Here is a 17476-nt window from a genome sequence, read left to right as displayed (position 1 = left end):
AGTACAAAAATTAACAATGTTAAGCTGCTAATTATTAGCAGTTCTTAAAAACTAAATCATGTTCTCTCTCTGTCAAGTATGACCTATAAATTTGTCTTTAATGTCTCTCCAGTAACCTAATAATGCTGTTTACTAGGAGTTAGTGTTCATTTATCCCAATGTTCTTTAGTTATTAAATGTTAACAAGAAATTGGGGTGGGGAACAGTGTTCTTTTGGCGGATGCACTTGATTTGTATTGAGATATGGGAGATCAAGAATGTTGGGGTGGGGGGAAGACGAGAACAAAATAACCGAAGAAGTCACTGAAGGGAGATAAGGATTGATTCAGTAAATATTGAGATGAGCAGTAAGGTGAGTTAAGAAATAAATGTTACGAAAATTTAGCAGGAGCCGTCTTTTACCAGTTGAGTACTTATGCTGAATCTTACACATTATCAAGATTACATTGGATATCATTGTTATAGTCTCAGAAATATGAGAGTACAATAAGAATAAAATAAACGGGAAAAGATGAATTTGTTGTTGTTCAGTCATTTTCAGTCATGTCGGACTCTTTGTGACCCCATTTGGGGTTTTCTTGGCAAAGATACTGGAATGGTTTGCTATTTCCTTCTCCAGATAATTTGACAGATGAGGAAACTGAGATAACATGGTTAAGTGACTTGCCCAGTATAAGACAGATAAACACAGCGCATAGGAGGGCTGCTAGCATAGGTTCACTCTTGATCTGGTCAGACAGGAAAGACACTAAGAAGGGGTGAATAATCTGACTTTATCCTAGTCTAGTCTTCTCAGAAGAGGATTGCTAATAATGGGAGCACAAACTGCTATAGCCTTCCCTAATTACCCTTCTCACAGGGGCCAGTGAGAAGGGGGGACAACTACCCCTAGGTCTCAATGGAGTCAATTGAGACAGGTACAGTTTGTGCATCCCCTAAATCCCTTCAAGCCTCAATGGGGGCCAGTTGAGGCAAACACAGATTCCCTCCATGCCTTGATGGGGGCCAATCAAAGCACACACAGCATTCCAGTTTGTACATTTAACCCTAAGGTTCTCCATTCACTGACCAACGACCACCTACTTTATAGGGCAACAGACAAAGAAGGCATATTGTCAGCAATCTCCTCACAAGTTTATATCACCTCATCCCTATATCTCACTTTGCAGTCGCAGTGGACGTTTACAATTTAAACACAAATGTATATATTATTTATCATTATATAAGGCTGTGCAAGCATGGTGGATATGTTTTGAACCATGATTGTGAGATCTTATATCTAATACCTGGAACAAGAGATTGTTATGGCTACGGATCTTGGGAAACTGAACTCTAAGAAATAATAACAAAAATTCACTTTACACAATAAAATCCACCTTACTTACACTAAAATTCACCTTACATACACCCAGGGTCACACAGTAAATGTCTAAGGCTGGTTTTGCACTCAGGACTTCTGACTCCAGACCCCAAGATATATCCACTATGCCACCTAGCTGCCCATATGAATATTAATAACACAAAAGTTTTGTGGATTTAATTTACTTTCTCCCAGATTGTAAGAAGACAAGGAGAACCATTTTATCATTTTTAGCATGATCAACACACTGGTAAAATTTCCTCCAGTGATTACTTCACAGCTCGTCTCTAACTTAGATTAGTAATTTACTAACTTAGTTTAGTCTCCAAGCGCTACCAGAGATTCAGAGGCTAAATGACTGTCTGCTCAGATATGGGATTTGAACCTACTTCTTCCTGGCTCCAATAATTTGTTCACTATCCTTTTCACCCTACTATACAAAATTGTAATCACATGATAAATTATATTGAATTGAATTTTGCTATTTCCCCTACATCTGACCTTCATGGGTCTTAATTTGGAAAACTATAGTTTAGCTAACCTCCCAATATTCTTGCATTTAGATGGGACAGAAGAATACAATAGAGATGTAGTTGTTGAGGACAACTTTTCTTTTTGAGAGAATTTCTTGAGGCAGATTCTTGGCATAGGAGACTAATTTGATCTCTATATACACAGACATTTGTCTGCCATGGAGCTGTGTCTCTAAAGATAGACTTAAAGTAAAACAGGAGGCTAATTACAGCAGCTGCAGAGAAAAAAACAACAAAAAAAAACAGCACAGTCACATGACCTTTCATCCTCTGCATTCCAACAGCTGCCCCAAATCCAGCCGGACAACAGCTGTTTGGCTGTGGTTTTTCCCACAATCTATGCCTTAGGCATTATGAAGACTTCAGCAGCCAATTAATTTTCTAGGGTGGGAAGTTAGGGGTCCTGAGTTTGAATTCCGGCTCTGCCACTTACCTGTGTGAGCGTGGACAAATTACTTCACTTTAAGTCTTTTTTTTTCTTTCTTTTCTTTCCTTATCTGTTAAATGAGATTGTTGGATTAGATCAGGCACTCTTAATCTTTTTTTGGGGGGGGCGGTTCTGGACCCCTTTGGCAGTCTGATGAAGTCTATGGACCCTTTCTTAGAAGAATGTTTCTGAATGCCTAAGATAAAATACATATGATTACAAAGGAAACCCACTACCATTCCAATCTGATTTTACTCCCTGCCACAAACTCTTAACATCCAGTCACACTGGCTTATGTATGGTTCCTCACATATTACTCCAGATCCTCTCTTGGTACTACTGATGGGGTGCTTGGGTGCATGTGCTTGGACCCCAATTCTACAATCACATTTCTCTTTAAAAAATCACATTTTTCCCTAGCCTCAAAACACTCTCCCAGGCAGTTTCTCCTCAGCCCAAGGACACAGCCTGCCCCAGCAACAACCATTATCTCCCTTCCTGCTACAGTAGCCAGCTTCACTGATAGAATTTATTAGCCTGAACCAGCTGTGTACTGGCTGAACTGGCTGTGTACTGGGTCATAATGATGTTAACTACTCACTGATCCAATCATATGTATCCTAGACTTAGACATTCGTATACTCCCTTACATTTATCTGTCTAACAAGACATTGATGAGCGCAGCCAGGTATTCCTTAGTGAGCCCCGTTAGTTGACTTAGTGACTTTTCAGGCCTAAAACCACAACTCCACGTAGCCCCACCCAGATGAACTCTGGGCAAAATACCTGCACAGTAGGTACCAAAAGTGCATGTTCCTTTAAAAACTAACCACTCCTTAACCACTCTCTAATCCCACCCTGAATCACCTACTTAGCATATTTGGCACCTGCTTTGCTGTAGAACATCCTCTATAAACTTTACCTGTACCCCTCTAAGGTTGTAGACTCCTTAAGAAGTCATGCCTATTGAAAAGTGTAATAAATCTTTACCTTGACCTCAACAATTCTTGAGTCTGTGAATTCTTTTCCAGAAGGCCCATGCAGGGAACTCCAGTCTTGGAGTTCCTGTACCATCATCTCTCCAGACCTCATCTGTACGTTTTACACTGGCTGTTCCTGATACCTGGAATCCTTGTCAATCTGACTCTTAGCATCCCTGGCTTCCTTTAAGACTCAATTGAAGCCTACCTCCTCCAGAAGGCCTTTTTTGGTCCCTGCAGCTGCTAATAAAATCTTCTCCCAAATTATCTTCCATCTAGCCTGCATTTATCGTACAATTGCCTTGAGGGCAGGAAGTATGTTTATTCTTGCTTTTTCTTTGTATCCCTATTGTTTAGCACATAGTAAGGACTTAATAAATACACTCTGATCATTTGAGTGGTTTACTTCAACATTAATAACAATTCAAAAATGTGAGTTTTCCTCAATTTGGCTTAGCCTCCAGCCAGAAAAAAATCTAGCACATTTGGGGACCAGGACTTGAATCCCACTCTTTTCCATATCTCTGTAAACCAACGTCTTTTTTTACATGAAAATTCAATTTTCTTTTATTTTCACCTCCAAATTTTCTCCCTCCTCCCTCTCCCATTGAGAATGCAAGAAATACAAAATGCATTGCAAGTTGTATACCAATGTCAAGCAGTACTCTTTATTGTTATAGCCTCACATAGCAAACAAAGGAGCAGAGCTACACTGGGTGATACTGCCCCCTGGTGGGGCGCTGGAATGATCCAGAGGTAGGTGGGGTATAGTAGCCTTGGGTACAATTGGGGAGTGTTGAATATAAATAAGGTGGGGGGGGGGGGGGCGAAGCATAAGGAAAGAAGAGAAGAGAATTTTGAAAAACCATTCATTCGTGTTTCATCTGTTGTGTAACAGAGTTAAAGTCCTAGTAATTACATTATTTTCCAAATAAACACACTAAATGCAAGTTATAACAGTTATAACAAATTATAATCAGTTAAAACCCATCAATGATCAAATCTGCAGACAGGTTTTAAGAAGCAAATGTTGGCAAGAGAGGGTGTTGAGTATTGCTGGGAAGTCCAGCATGCATCTGCAGGAATATATGCTTTGTTTAAAATAAAGTGTTATATGATTACATGATGCAATACTGCATCAACAAAATTTCAATGCAGGAAAAAAACCATAAATTTGCAATAAATTATTAAAGATGCATCATTTTAAAACAATTTATATTTTTTGAAGTGTTGCAAATTAAAAAAAACAACTGTGAAAGATTTAAAGAAAGTTGATTTCCAGGGTGGCACTGAGGATTTTGTTTTAAAAAGAGGGTGGTAGTCCAAATACATTTGAGAACCTCTGAGTTACAGCAACTTGAGTCATCTAGCTGACCAACAAAATTCAAACTACTTAAGGAGAGCAGAAGTTTCATTGAGCTGAACCTTCTCTAGTCTCCTGCCCTAGCAGTCATTCTATCACCTCCTTGATTGCTTGAAATGAATGTCACAGCTGTTGCTACCACCAACTACTCCTACTGCTTGCCACCATGTTTAGTGAAAAATAATTAAAAACATGGTGGAAGATTGCTTTGTTGTTCACACTCCTGCAGTAAAAACAAGCTCTCCCAGGGAGGGAAGAAAAACATTGTTTGGGATGACATCTCCCCACAATTTCACACAACCGGGCTTCAGATACTTCTCTGTGCCCAGAGATGCCCCCATCCATTTTAAAAGCCATAAAAAATATACATATGTATATTATTGTTCACTCCCTGTTCCATACATGCAGGGATAATGGATCAGAAGGTCTCCTGAAGCAATTGTTAAGTAAGAAAAGTTTTATTGATTGACTTATTTGCAGGAGATTTGAAGAAGCTCTCTGTTCGTTCCCCCTTCTTCCCTAGCAGAATTTTCTCTTATAACAGACCCGTTAAATTGAGGTTTCTTTTTTCTCCTGCTAATGTCTAACAAATTTAGGTGGAGTACAGTGATCTATTTGGAATATAGCCCTAATTAACCACATCATTTCTTTACATGTATTCTCTACTTTAAATGCAAGTTTGTTTTTGTGGATGGAGTGCTGGGCCTGGATTTAGGAAGACCTGAATTCAAATGTAGTCTCAGACACTTACTAGCTTTGTGACCCTAAGCAAGTCACTTCACCTCTGTTTGCTTGCTTCCTCATTTGTAAAACTGGGGATGATAATAGGACGTACCTCCCAGGGTTGCAGTGAGGATCAAGTGAGGTAATAATTGTAAAGCACTTAGCACAGTGCCTGGCACATAGTAATGATGTGATTCTGAGGTATTCAGGGACCCCTCAAGGGCCAGGGAACAGGATAGGGTTGTCTGGAAAGAATTCACTGACTCAAGCATTCTTTAAGTCAAGTTGGCAAAGGTTTATTTTTATGCTTTTCAGCAGGCAAAAAACCTTCAAGTTTATGTAGGATAAACTATAGTAAAACATGTGCCAGGTATGCTAACGAGGTGATTCAGGGTGGAATTAGGGAGGGAATGATTAAGGAGTGTGTGGGATGGCTCAGGTCCCTACATAAATCAATTACTCAGAGGCCTCTCAAAGTGATGACAGAAAACAGATTTATTCGATTCTCGAGAATCTGGACAATCCTACAGCAGTTCACCTGGAGTAGGAAAGCCGAAGACAAAGAAAAGGCAGTGATTTATATAGACTCTAACGCAAGTCCCTCCCCCCCCACTGACCATTATCCTCATTAGCTGAGAATATGATCTTACATTCTAGACACGAAATCTAACCAATCCCTTTTGAAATGAAAACATTGAAGAATTAGGTAAACTTTATCCAATCATTGAGACCCTAATGTACTACATAGTTTCATATCCTTATATGGAATTATTCTGTTCTAAAAATATAGTAACCTTGAGCCTCTCAGTCTTACCTCACCCCTGGGAGAAGAATTATAATCTGAGAAGTCTTCACTAAACCTATCCCACTCAGGAGTGATCAGTTCTTAAAGGAACATGTATGTTTTGTATCTGCTTCCAAGGTGTTTTACCCAGGGTTCACCAGGAAAAAGCCAAGGGAGGGAGAGCACTGAGAGGTGTGGTTTTTAGGTCTACTATGTCACTATATATATATATATATATATATATATATATATATATATATATATATATATATATATATATATATATATATATATATATATATATATATATATAAAATGTCTAAAGCCTAGGATACACATAATAAGGAGACCAGGATGCATATAATGAGGTAGGGAGTTGGCATAGATAGTCCACTGGATACTAAATATCTTTATGAGTCAGTACAAAGCCGGTTCAAACTAATAATTCCTACAGGTTTGTTACTATACAAGGGAAAAAAGCTAAGTGTTTTGCTGGTGTCCACTCATGAGTAATTGCTAGGCACAGTGGCCTTGGGCGAGAGAGAAACTGCCAGGGATAGTGTTTGAGGCTAGGGAGAAATGTGATCTTGATACTGGGGTCTGAGCACAAGCACCCAGCATCCCATCAGTAAACAGATGTTAGCTATTATTACTGTTACTCCCAGAGCCTAACACAGTGCTTTGTACAGCAAAGAACCTTAGTAAACTTTACTGAATTGATTTGAATTTCAGCGGGTTCATGAATCCCTATGTTTGCCAACAGCTGTCTTCCAGTAAGCAACAACATTAATTCTATCTACAATTATGTACAGCTAGATTGAAATCTTGTCATTATCTCTTACTTAGCTGCTGTAACCTGGGACAAGTCACAGACTCTTTGGGCTTCGGGGCTTTCTCCTCTGTCTAAAATGATAGGGTTGAACTATCACTGGTCTCTTCTGGTTCTACATCTTTGATTTTATAATCCTATTTTACATTCAAGCCAAATTGGACTACGCTCCTTCCACCAGATGAGATTTGTCTCTCCACCACTAGCCACTTCTCAAATGCTTATATCATGTATTATGGCAGTTACCTTTTTGTTTGATCTTTATAACAAAATATGAGCTCCCAGGGGACAAAGAGATCTTCTTACTCAGCCTTGTAGTTCTGAAAGCTGTAAGGGTTTTGTGAATGTTATTGGAATGCTGCTCTCTTTGCTGTTCTCTCTACTGCTAATGCCTTTCCCACCGTCAACGACCTCCTATTTCACTATTTTGTATTTAGCTATAGAAACTCCACTTGGGATTCATTGTTACAGAGAACGCCCAGGTGAGGCTATTTCTACCAGGACAGGTTGGCAAGTTCTCCGAAGGTGATTAAAAGTTTTAGGGAGTTGCCCAGATCGCTGAAAGGTTAAGTAACCAAATGCAGTTGGAGTCAGAGGTCAGACATGAAACCCAGACCCCAAGCGCTCACTCCTCACTGGGGTTGGGGTCTTTGCTGTCTATCCACCATGTTACTCTGCCTCTCATACTTTGTATTTATTCACTTTATAGTGATTCTGTATATAATTATGTCTTGGTTGTTTCCTCAATACAACAGAACCTCTTTGGAGGTTCCAATCCAATCTATGGATTGCTTCATTCCTTAGATCCAAACCTCGAGCACCTACCAGTGACTAGCAGAGAGTAGATGCTTAATAAATGGTCGTTGTTAGTACACTAATGAAGTCCAGTGGCTCTCAATTACTTCTTTCTAATTGTTTGCCCTTCCTAATCTGACCCCTTCCTACCTTTACATTCTTCTTACATCACACCTGCTCCAAGTCCTCTCGGATTCAGGGACACTCAATGCGTTGGCACTGGGGTCCCCAAGACTAGCATCCTCTCCCTCCTCATCTCCGCCTTCTAGCTTTCCCGGCTTCTTTCGAGCCATGGCTGGACTTAGAACTTCTGCAAAAAGCTCTGGTCAGTCCTCCTTAATGTCAATACCTTTCCTCTGCAATTAGCTCTAAATTTATCCCAGAAGGGATCTTGTTCATACCTAGTGGTCTCCCATTTTTAGCTTCTTGAAGGCAGTTTTTGTCTTTGTTTGTGTTCCCAGGGCTTGAGACAGAGCCAGGCACATAGGACGCATCTGCTAAATTCTAGTCGACTTTCTGTAGCCAGTGGACTGCCGGATTGATTGACTGATTGATTGATTGATTGATTGATTGATTGATTGATTAGAGGTGCGCATGTAAGCTCAGGTAGCAGTAGGAGGCCTCGGAACCACGTGGGACTGGAGATACAAATGGGGAGGAGCAGGGGGCGTGACCGGAGTCCCAAAGTGACCGCCCCACCTTCGGAGACCGCTCAATGGATGAGGGAAAGAGGACGCAGCCAATGGAATTTGAAAGTCGGGGCGGGCTGAGGGCGGGAAGGAAAACCCGGCCCAGATTTCGTGTGAAAGATCGGGTCAGCTTGTGCCGCCGGCCCAGAGGAGGCTCTGGAGGTCAATCCGGTCCGATAAGATGTCCAGGCTTTGATTTTGACTTGTAGCTGCTCCGGGAACGCGGGCTGAGAGTAGCGCGGGCGGGCCCTCTCCGAGCTTGAGCTGCTGCGGGGGGAGAGTCGGTCCGGTCCGGTCCCAGCTGGGCCTAGTTCTTTCCGAAACGCTGCGAGTCTCCCAACATGGGCCCGCGGCGAAGTTCCAGGCAGAGCGGAGCCGCGAGGTAAGGGCTCGCTCGGGTCCCGGGGCGGGGGCTCCGACCCTCGAGGGCCCTCCTGTCGCGGCCTCGCTCCGCCACTCCCTCCGCGGTCCGGGAGGCCCGGGCGCCGGAAGCCCGCACGATCGCGGCTGCTTTGGCGCCCTGCGCCGCGGGCGCTGCAGGCTCGCCTCCTCTCCTCCCTCGGGGCTGGGCCCGGCCCCCCGTGGCCTGCCCTTCCGCCCTTTGCCAGCCTCCCCTCCTGTCCGCCCCTTCCCGGAGCCCTCTTTGCTCCTAGCGTTTCTCGGCCTTCCCGTTTAGTCTGCACCGATTGAGCGCCTGCTGTATGCAAGGCGGCTGCAGAGATGGGGGGTGCTTCCTCTCCGTGCTTCCCCATGGCTGTCCTGGGTGGCCCCGCGCCCTTCAGTAGCAGCCGCCGGATGACGTGACGGATGCGCTCAGGTAGTTAGCGTGACGTGTCCCCGACTCGCTTCACACGTCCCTGTGACAGGTGCTGCCAGAGGACCCCTGCCGATAGTGGGGACCGTGGGCAGCATTGGCGCCCCCAGCTTAGCTGCCTCATATTGGAAATCTTCCTGGTACCTGTGGCTAGCACGGTGCTGGGCACACACACAGTAATTCTTAGCACGCTCTCCGTTAGGTGGTAAATCTGTCCGTAACTCCAGGAGATTTTTAAGCCCCTTGAGGGGAGGGACCATCTTTTGCCTCTTTTGTATCGTCAGCACCATGCCTGGCACCCTGTAGGTGCTTAATAAATGCTTGCTGATTGATAAGCAATGCTCCTAGACTTTCCTCTTTCTGCCTCCCTTCTCATTCATTGGTTTCCAAGACCATCTGTGCATCCTTCCTTCTTCTAACATCTCTGAATTCTTCCCCCTTTCCGTTCTCCTTACTTCCCCTCTGGCAAGGGTCTGCCTGGATGGTGTCATATCTGTCTAACAGATAATGTCCTCGGCTCCATCCTTAACGTTGCTGTCGGGTTTTTCCTCCCTATAGAGAGAGCCGATGGAGGTAGGTCTGGAGTCAGGGAGACCTGGGTTCAAATCTAGTCTCAGACACTTAGGTGGTTGTGTGACCCTAGGCTAGTCACTTTACTCTGTTTGCCTCAGTTTCCTCAACTGTCAGATGGAAGTGGTAATAGCACCTTTCTCCCAGGGTTGTGAGGATCAAGTGAGGTAAGAATATAAAGTACTTTGCACAATACCGGACACATAGTAAGTGCTGTGTAAATGCTATTTATTTATTATTATTATACCATGCCTCCAAAGACAACGTGATGAGAATTTGTTTTGTATGGCTGTGTATAATTATAAGCAAAGGTTTTGCTTTTTTTCTTTTTCCTGTTGCAAGAAGAGAGTTGGGCGGGGGAGAGGGAGTTGAGTGATAGGGTTGTCAAAAAAAGGGAAGGGGGAGAAGGAAGGGTCATTGAAGTATTTGTTTTTAAATGAACAGAAGAGAAAGAAGGCCAGGAAAAAAAGCACCAACAAGCTACAGGTCAAACTTCTATACCAAGCTATGCATAATAGAGATTCCTAGTTATACCTACAATTCTTTTTGTGTGTGTGTGTGTGTGTGTGTGTGTGTGTGTGTGCTATTGTATGCATGGAAAGTTGGCATTTCTTAAATTCAGAATTTTTTTTTTAATTAGTTTTTTCTTCTGTCCCCATATAACAGTGGGTACTGATGTCAAAATACTTTCTATTCAGTAAACATTTATTAAGCACCCAATGTATGCCAGGCACTTTGCTAAGAGCTTTGGCAATTCCCTATTTTGTTTTGAACTAGACCTGTAATTTCATTGGCAAAGGAAACTCCCAATGAGGAAACTCACTACCAGTGCAGATGGTCAATTGTTCTACGATTTGTAGGTTTAGAGAGTTGTCAGCGCACTGAGAGGTGAAGTGATCGTCCCAAAGCCACACAATCCAAAGGAGACTCCTTTCTCACCTGGAGCCAGCTCTCTATCTTTTATACCAAGCTGCATCTATGACTCTCTTTTACCTACTGAATAAAGGTCAGATTCTTCAGGCTGGCGCTGGAGGCCTTTTTTTATATCATGGACCTCTTTGATGGTGTGGTGAAGTTATGGACCCTTTCTGAGAATAATGCTTTTTTAATAAAAGAAGTAAAATACATAGGCTTACAAAGGAAGCCGAAAGTTAGTGAAATAAAGATAATTTGTTTCCATCCAAGTTCATGGGCCAGCTGAAATCTATGCATAGATCCCTGAATCCCTGCCCTATACAGACTGGAATAATGATGGCTTCAGTTTAAATTCAACAACATGATTATTAAACATCTGTTCTATGTATTGCACCATGCTAGGTACCAAGGTGCAAGGATGAAAAGGGACACAGGATATGTTCACAATTAAGTAAGATACATATGCAATAATCATTTTGCAAGGTACAACGTGAAGAGAGATCCAGATGAAATGTTTCAGGAAAAATTTGAGGAGGAAGTGATCTCTTTAAGTAGATAAGAAGTTAGGGCAGGCTTCATAGAGGTGCTGGTCCTTGCTGGGCTTTGAAGAAGGTGGAATATTGGGGGGCAGAGACAAGATGGGAAAGTAGAAAGATGCACCTACTCTAGTTCTTCCCCCACAGCCCATAAAATACCTATAAAAAAATGACTAAACAAATTCTAGAGCAGCAGAAGCCACAAAATGACAGAGTAAAAGGTATCCTGGAAGGCTGACAAGAAAGGTCTATCACACGGGGCGAGGAGTGGAGCGCAGCCCACAGAGCCTAGCCCAGCCTTGGCTGGCAGCGGCAGGAACAGGATTGGAGCAGGCCTTGGGGGCGGAATCCCCACAGCATCTGTGGTTCCCAGATTCCTCAACCCACAAATGCCAAAGACAGCTTCAAAGGTCAGTGAGAAAGCTCTCTCACCTGGGTGAGAAGGGAATGCAGGCTGGCCCCGCCAGCAGTAGCAACTGCAGTGGCAGTGTCCATTTTTCCTCTAAAGACCCTGGGGAAATTGAGCTGCTGATCTGGGTGTCAGACCTGAGCGGTGGCCCTGGGGTGAGGAAGAGTGCTGGCATGGTAGAGCTAGTGGAGACTCAGGAAAGGGAATTCTGCTTGTAGATCCTGGGCAAAAAAGCTTTGGTAGCTCCCAGACCAGAGCGTAGGTCAGGAGAGGAGTAAACTCTTCTCACTTGATTGTGCCACCTTGGAGGAACTGAGAATTTACAGGTCCCCAGAGTATACCCTCCTCTTAACAAAGGACTCGAAAGTCAAGTATCTGACTGGGAAAATGCCCAAAAAAGGTGAAAAAAATAAGACTATAGAAGGCTGCTTTCTTGGTGAACAGCAATTTTTTTTCCATCCTTTTGGATGGAAGAGCCATCTGAGGAAGACTGAAATGGAGGTCAACAACTCTGGAAATGCCAAGGCTGTTGTAAAGCTCAAATGAGACAATATATATAAGTTTCTACATAAATGTTATGCTTATCATCATCATCACCATTAGTATGGAGATAGGGAAGGCTAGAAGAAGAGCAGTCTTGGGAAGTTCTGAGTTCAGATTGTAAGCGGGACAAGTGGCAGCTGAGATTATAGTTAAAAAACTCTAAAAGGAAGTATCATCAGCTGAGTATCATCAGTTTAGAGGCCAGGGTGTGACTGAGCTGGAAGGGGACTTTGGAAATCCTTTAATCCTGTTTTACCCTAGGAGTGGATAAGATTGTCAAGAGTGGAGAGAAAGGATAATATCTATGGGATTAAGCCTTGGGAAACTTGTATTTAAGGGCTAAGAGGAGGAAGAGGAGGAGCCTCAGGGCAGGCATGATCATCAGGAGATCTGGAATCAGGAGGATTTTGAAAGCCAAAGACAGGAAGGGGGCAGGGGTAGAGTGGGGCTAGTTGGTGTTGATCAAGGAGGATGAGGCCTTTTAGAGTCAAATTTGCAAGAATACAAGTCAATCCTCAACTGATAAATTGTCAAAGGATATGAACAGGTGTATTTTAGCGGAAGAAATGAAAGCTATCTATAGTCATATGAAAAAATTCTCTAAATCCCTGTCGATTAGAGAGATGCAAATCAAAACAACTCTGAGGTACCATATACACATACCTATCAGATTGGCTAATATGACAAAACAGGAAGATGATAAATGTAGATGTGGGAAAGTTGGAACACTAATTCATTGTTGATGGAGCTGTGAGCTGATCCAACTATTCTGGAGAACAGTTTGGGACTATGCCTAAAGGGCTTTAAAAATGTGCATAATCTTTGACCTAGCAGTACCACTTCTAGGGCTGTACCCCAAAGAGATCATAAAAATGAGGAAGGGATCCACATGTACAAAAATATTTATAGCAGCTCTTTCTGTGGTGGCCAAGAACTGGAAATTGAGGGGATGCCCATCGTTTGGGAAATGGCTGAACAAGTTGTGGTATATTAATGTAATGGAATGCTACTGTGCTATAAGAAATGATGAGCAATCACACCAGAACAACATGGAAAGACTTATATAAGCTGATGCTAAGTGAAGTGAGCAAAGCCAGGAGAACACCGTACATAGTAATAGCCACAGTGTTTGAGGACTGACTTTGGTTGACTGAGCCCTTCTCAACAATTCAGGACCTAAAGCAATTCCAAAGGACTTATGGTGTAAAATGTTATCCACATCCAAAGACAGAACTATGGAGTCTAAATGCAGAGCAAAGCAGATTATTTTCTTTTTTGTTTTGTTTTCTTTCTCATGATTTCTCCCATTAGTTATACTTCTATGCAACATGACTAAGGTTAAAAATGTATTATTAGGAATGTATATGTAGAGCCTATATCAGATTGCATGCTGTCTTGGGGAGGAAGGAGGTGAAAATTAAAACCTTATGGAAGTGAATGTTGAAAACTAAAAATAAATAAATTAATGGATTGGAAAAAAGGAGGATGAGGCCTGGGCAGAGGCCTTTGGTGACCTTTGTTTAAGTCTCTGTTATACCTTGATAACTGTAAGTCATGTCATCATCTCCCTGGTCGTCTTCAAGAATGAAGGACAAACATAACCTGTATACCTTGATAACTTTATGCCCACATTTTGGCTTACATTTTATCATTCTTTTGAAGGCTATTGTATCTTTTCTTTCTCTTGATTCTTGATGGATGGAGTACTAAAATGGAGTTGACTTTAGTGGGAATTATCTTATGTGATGAGCATAGATTTAGACTGAGAAGGGATCTTAAAAGTCATCTTAGCCATCTTCCTTGGCCATTTTACAGATCAAGAAACTGACCCCCAGAGAGGCTGTGACTTACCTAAGGTTCCATAGGCAGTAAGTAACAGGATTCAAAGATAGGTCTTCCAGTACCCAATCCTGCACTATTCCTACCACACCACGATTTGTTGTCGAATCATTTCAGTTGTATCTGATTCTTTGTGACCCCATTTGGAGTATTGTTGGCAGAAATACTGGGGTGGTTTGCCATTTCCTTCTCCAGTTCTCTTTACAGATGAAGAAACTGAGGCAAGTAGGATTAAATGACTTGCCCAGGGTCACACAGCTAGTAAGTGTCTGAGACTAAATTTGAACTCAGGTCTTCCTGATTTCAGGCCTTTTGCTTTATCCACCGAGCCACCTAGCGGTCCATACTCCATGATCACCCCCCATGAATTTTTTCCTTATCTATCTTGGATTTTTACTATGCACATTCAACTTAAATGCAAACAGAGACTTTTAAGTTCTTCTTTGCTGGTACTTTTTCTTTTGATTTCCTTCCACCTCTCCACTCAACCTGTTCTTTTAGTTTTTCTTTTTATACCTCATTTCTGTTGTTAACATTGCTAAGTGCCCTTCAAAAACAAAGACAATGTAGGCTGAGGTAAAGGTAGAAGCCAGATGCCTAAGGGGCTGATTTGGAAGTCAGAAAAGTGGAAGTTCAGAGGATAGAATATGCGTTTATGCAAGTTGGTTGTGAACAGGAGAGAAGACAGAGATAGGGACTCGATTAGTAATAACAATAGCTGCTGTTTATATGACACTTTAAGGTCTGCCAGTGTCGCTTTACAAGCACTGTCTTATTTTGTCCTCACAACAGCCCTGGCAGGTGGATGCCGTTATTATCCCCATTTTACACATATAGAAACTGAGGCAGACAGGTTAAGTGACTTACCCAAGTTCACACAGCTAGTAAGTGTTGGAGGCTATTTTGGAACTTGGGTCTTCCTGACTCTATCCACTGTACTATCTAGCTGACAGGTTTCAGGACTTTAATTTTTATTGAATAGTGCAATAGTCCTTGTTGTTTCCGTCCTTCGTTCCGAAGAAGACCATGCCATCAAAGAAATGATGACATGACTTGCACTTGACTTTGTTTTGAGGGAGGGAGGGCTGTGCAGATCGCCAGCCTCACTTCTCCTCCAGAGCCATCTGAATTCAGTGACCAGATATTCATCAGGATGACTGGAGATGACCCAGCATGCACTGGGAGCCCTTGGCCCCTTTAGGCCAAGGTCTATGCAGGTACTCACTTAGGGTGAGGTAACCCTCATTCATTGAATAGGCCTGTTTAAGAAGTAGCCAGAGGATGACCCCTTTAATGAGGCGAAGAAAAGAAAGACATCAGGCTGGGAGGGAAACAGCCACAGTTCCTATTGATAATCACTGAAGCCAGGAGGGTCCAGAAGAGCCCTTGGGCAGGGGACCGGGGGCCCAGTGGTGGCTGAGCTTCACAGCGTAGTAGGTTTAAGGTTCAGGGAAGGGAAGGGAAGAGAAGAGAAAGGAAATGAAGGGAAGGGAAGGGAACGGAACTAGCCAGTAAAACCCAAGTGCACTGGGCAACTTTTGGCCATCCAGATTTACCTTTCTTTGGAGAGGAGAAGGAAGGAGAGGGGGAAGACAGAGAGGAGAGGAGGAACTGAGTCTGCTCACAGGGTTGTGTTCATCCTTAGCAATAGTGATGTGGATAATACAAAGGAGGCATTTGAAAAGTAAGTGGTTGATGGGCAGCGAGGTGGTGAAGTAGATAGAGTGCTAGCCCTGGAGTTAGGATTACATGAATTCAAAATGTGACTTCAGACATTTGACACTTACTAGCTGTGTGACGCTGGGCAATTCACTAAACCTTGATTGCCTCCAAAAGAAAAGGAAAACAAAGTGGTTGGAAAGAAGTTGGCAATGTTTTCCCAATGTAAACTTTGACCTTTTTTTAAACTCTCTTTTGTCTCTTTCTCTTTAGTCCCAAGAAAGAATCAAAGAAGAAAACAGGGAGACAAAGTCATAGCAAAGAGGTGAGTCACCTTTTTATATTTTAGTACAGTTCAAGCAAAACAAAATATAAAATAATGTATTCTGCGCAGAAGCTTAGTTCTGTTTCTTAGATGTTAAGTCTGTCCATAGTATTTAATTCTTTAATACTTTGGTCTGTGGTGTAGTTGATTTGGCCATTCCCTGCATTCAAGCCAAGCTGGATTCAGTTAGAACGAACCATGGTATCTTATGGACTTTTTGTCCAAGTTCTCCCAGGATATAGACAGCCTTGGCCCTGAGTTCAAATCTTGCCTCAGCCATTACTAGTGTGACTCTGGGTCAAGTCACTTAATCTCTCCAGGTCTCAGTTACCTCTTCTGTTAAAATGAATGTGTTGGACTCAGTGGCCTCTAAGATCCCTCCCAACTTGGCATCTGTGATACTGTGATCCATAGATTTTCTCCAACAAGGATTTACCTGGTCTGCAGCAGGCTTTTCCCATGTCTTTATTCCATGCTCAGGTTCGCCATCTGTTGTCCCTTGGGAGAAGCTGGCTCTCTTGTTGAGACAGAAATCCTGAGAAAAAAAGTCCTGAGTGCGATCCATTTATGAATAAACCTGTTGTTGTTTTCAGTCATCTTTCAGTCGTGTCTGACTGTTACCCCATTTGGGGTTTTCTTGGCAAAGATACTAGAGTGATTTGCCATTTCCTTCTCTAGGTCATTTAACAGATGTGGAAACCGAAGCAAATAGGGTTAAGTGACCTGCCCAAGGTCAGAGAGCTAGTAAGTGTCTGAGGCCAGACTTGAATTGGGAAGATGGGTCTTCCTGACTCCAGACCCAGTGCTCTAACCACTGAGCCATCTAGCTGCCCCTCTGCCCATTTAAGGACAAAAGACATCAATAAAATACTACTTTTTAATTTAATGATAAATCTATGCTAGCTTGATCATGCCTTAACAAAATTGGGGAAAAAAATCACTTTCCAAATTCTTGCTTTTTACCTGACCAGCCTACTCCCTTCATACATTTCCTTGACAATCCGCTGTGGTCTAGTTATTGCATTTAAGTCATCTTTGGAAATATTTGTAGCTTGCTCCCATCATATTGAATTTTAGATTTAATTACATGCAGCTTTGCTTCTTACACTGTTCCAGAAATTTCAGCTGCACATTTAAAAAGTATAGATGTTTGTGTTGGAGAGTAGCCTGGATTACTAATCACTGAGCAGTTTCCCAAATGCAATCCTTTTCTTTTCCTTCTCTTCAATTTTGGGCCCAACTCAATTTCCATCTGCAGTCCTTGTCCTAGATCTAATTACTGATTTACTGTCTCAATGGAATAGTCTTCCAACTGTATTTCATAGTCTGGAGAGTAGGCACTCTTACTCTATTTGGTTTTTCCTGTATGGATCCTTAGGCTGG

General features: G+C 42.4%; 1 protein-coding gene across 1 annotated transcript in view; it reads left to right on the top strand.

Moving 5' to 3' along the window:
• Nucleotides 1–8616: 8616 nt before the first annotated feature.
• CENPU (centromere protein U) overlaps nucleotides 8617–17476 on the top strand; it is a 53147-nt gene continuing 44287 nt past the window's right edge. The window contains exons 1-2 of the mRNA XM_072624003.1: nucleotides 8617–8865; nucleotides 16042–16093. Coding sequence (XP_072480104.1) covers nucleotides 8825–8865; nucleotides 16042–16093 — 93 coding nt within the window. The 5' untranslated portion in view covers nucleotides 8617–8824. The remainder of the gene's footprint in view (nucleotides 8866–16041; nucleotides 16094–17476) is intronic.

Source organism: Notamacropus eugenii, chromosome 7 (genome assembly GCF_028372415.1).
Source record: "Notamacropus eugenii isolate mMacEug1 chromosome 7, mMacEug1.pri_v2, whole genome shotgun sequence".
NCBI classification, from domain to species: domain Eukaryota; kingdom Metazoa; phylum Chordata; class Mammalia; order Diprotodontia; family Macropodidae; genus Notamacropus; species Notamacropus eugenii.
This window is presented reverse-complemented; position numbering and strand designations above follow the sequence as displayed.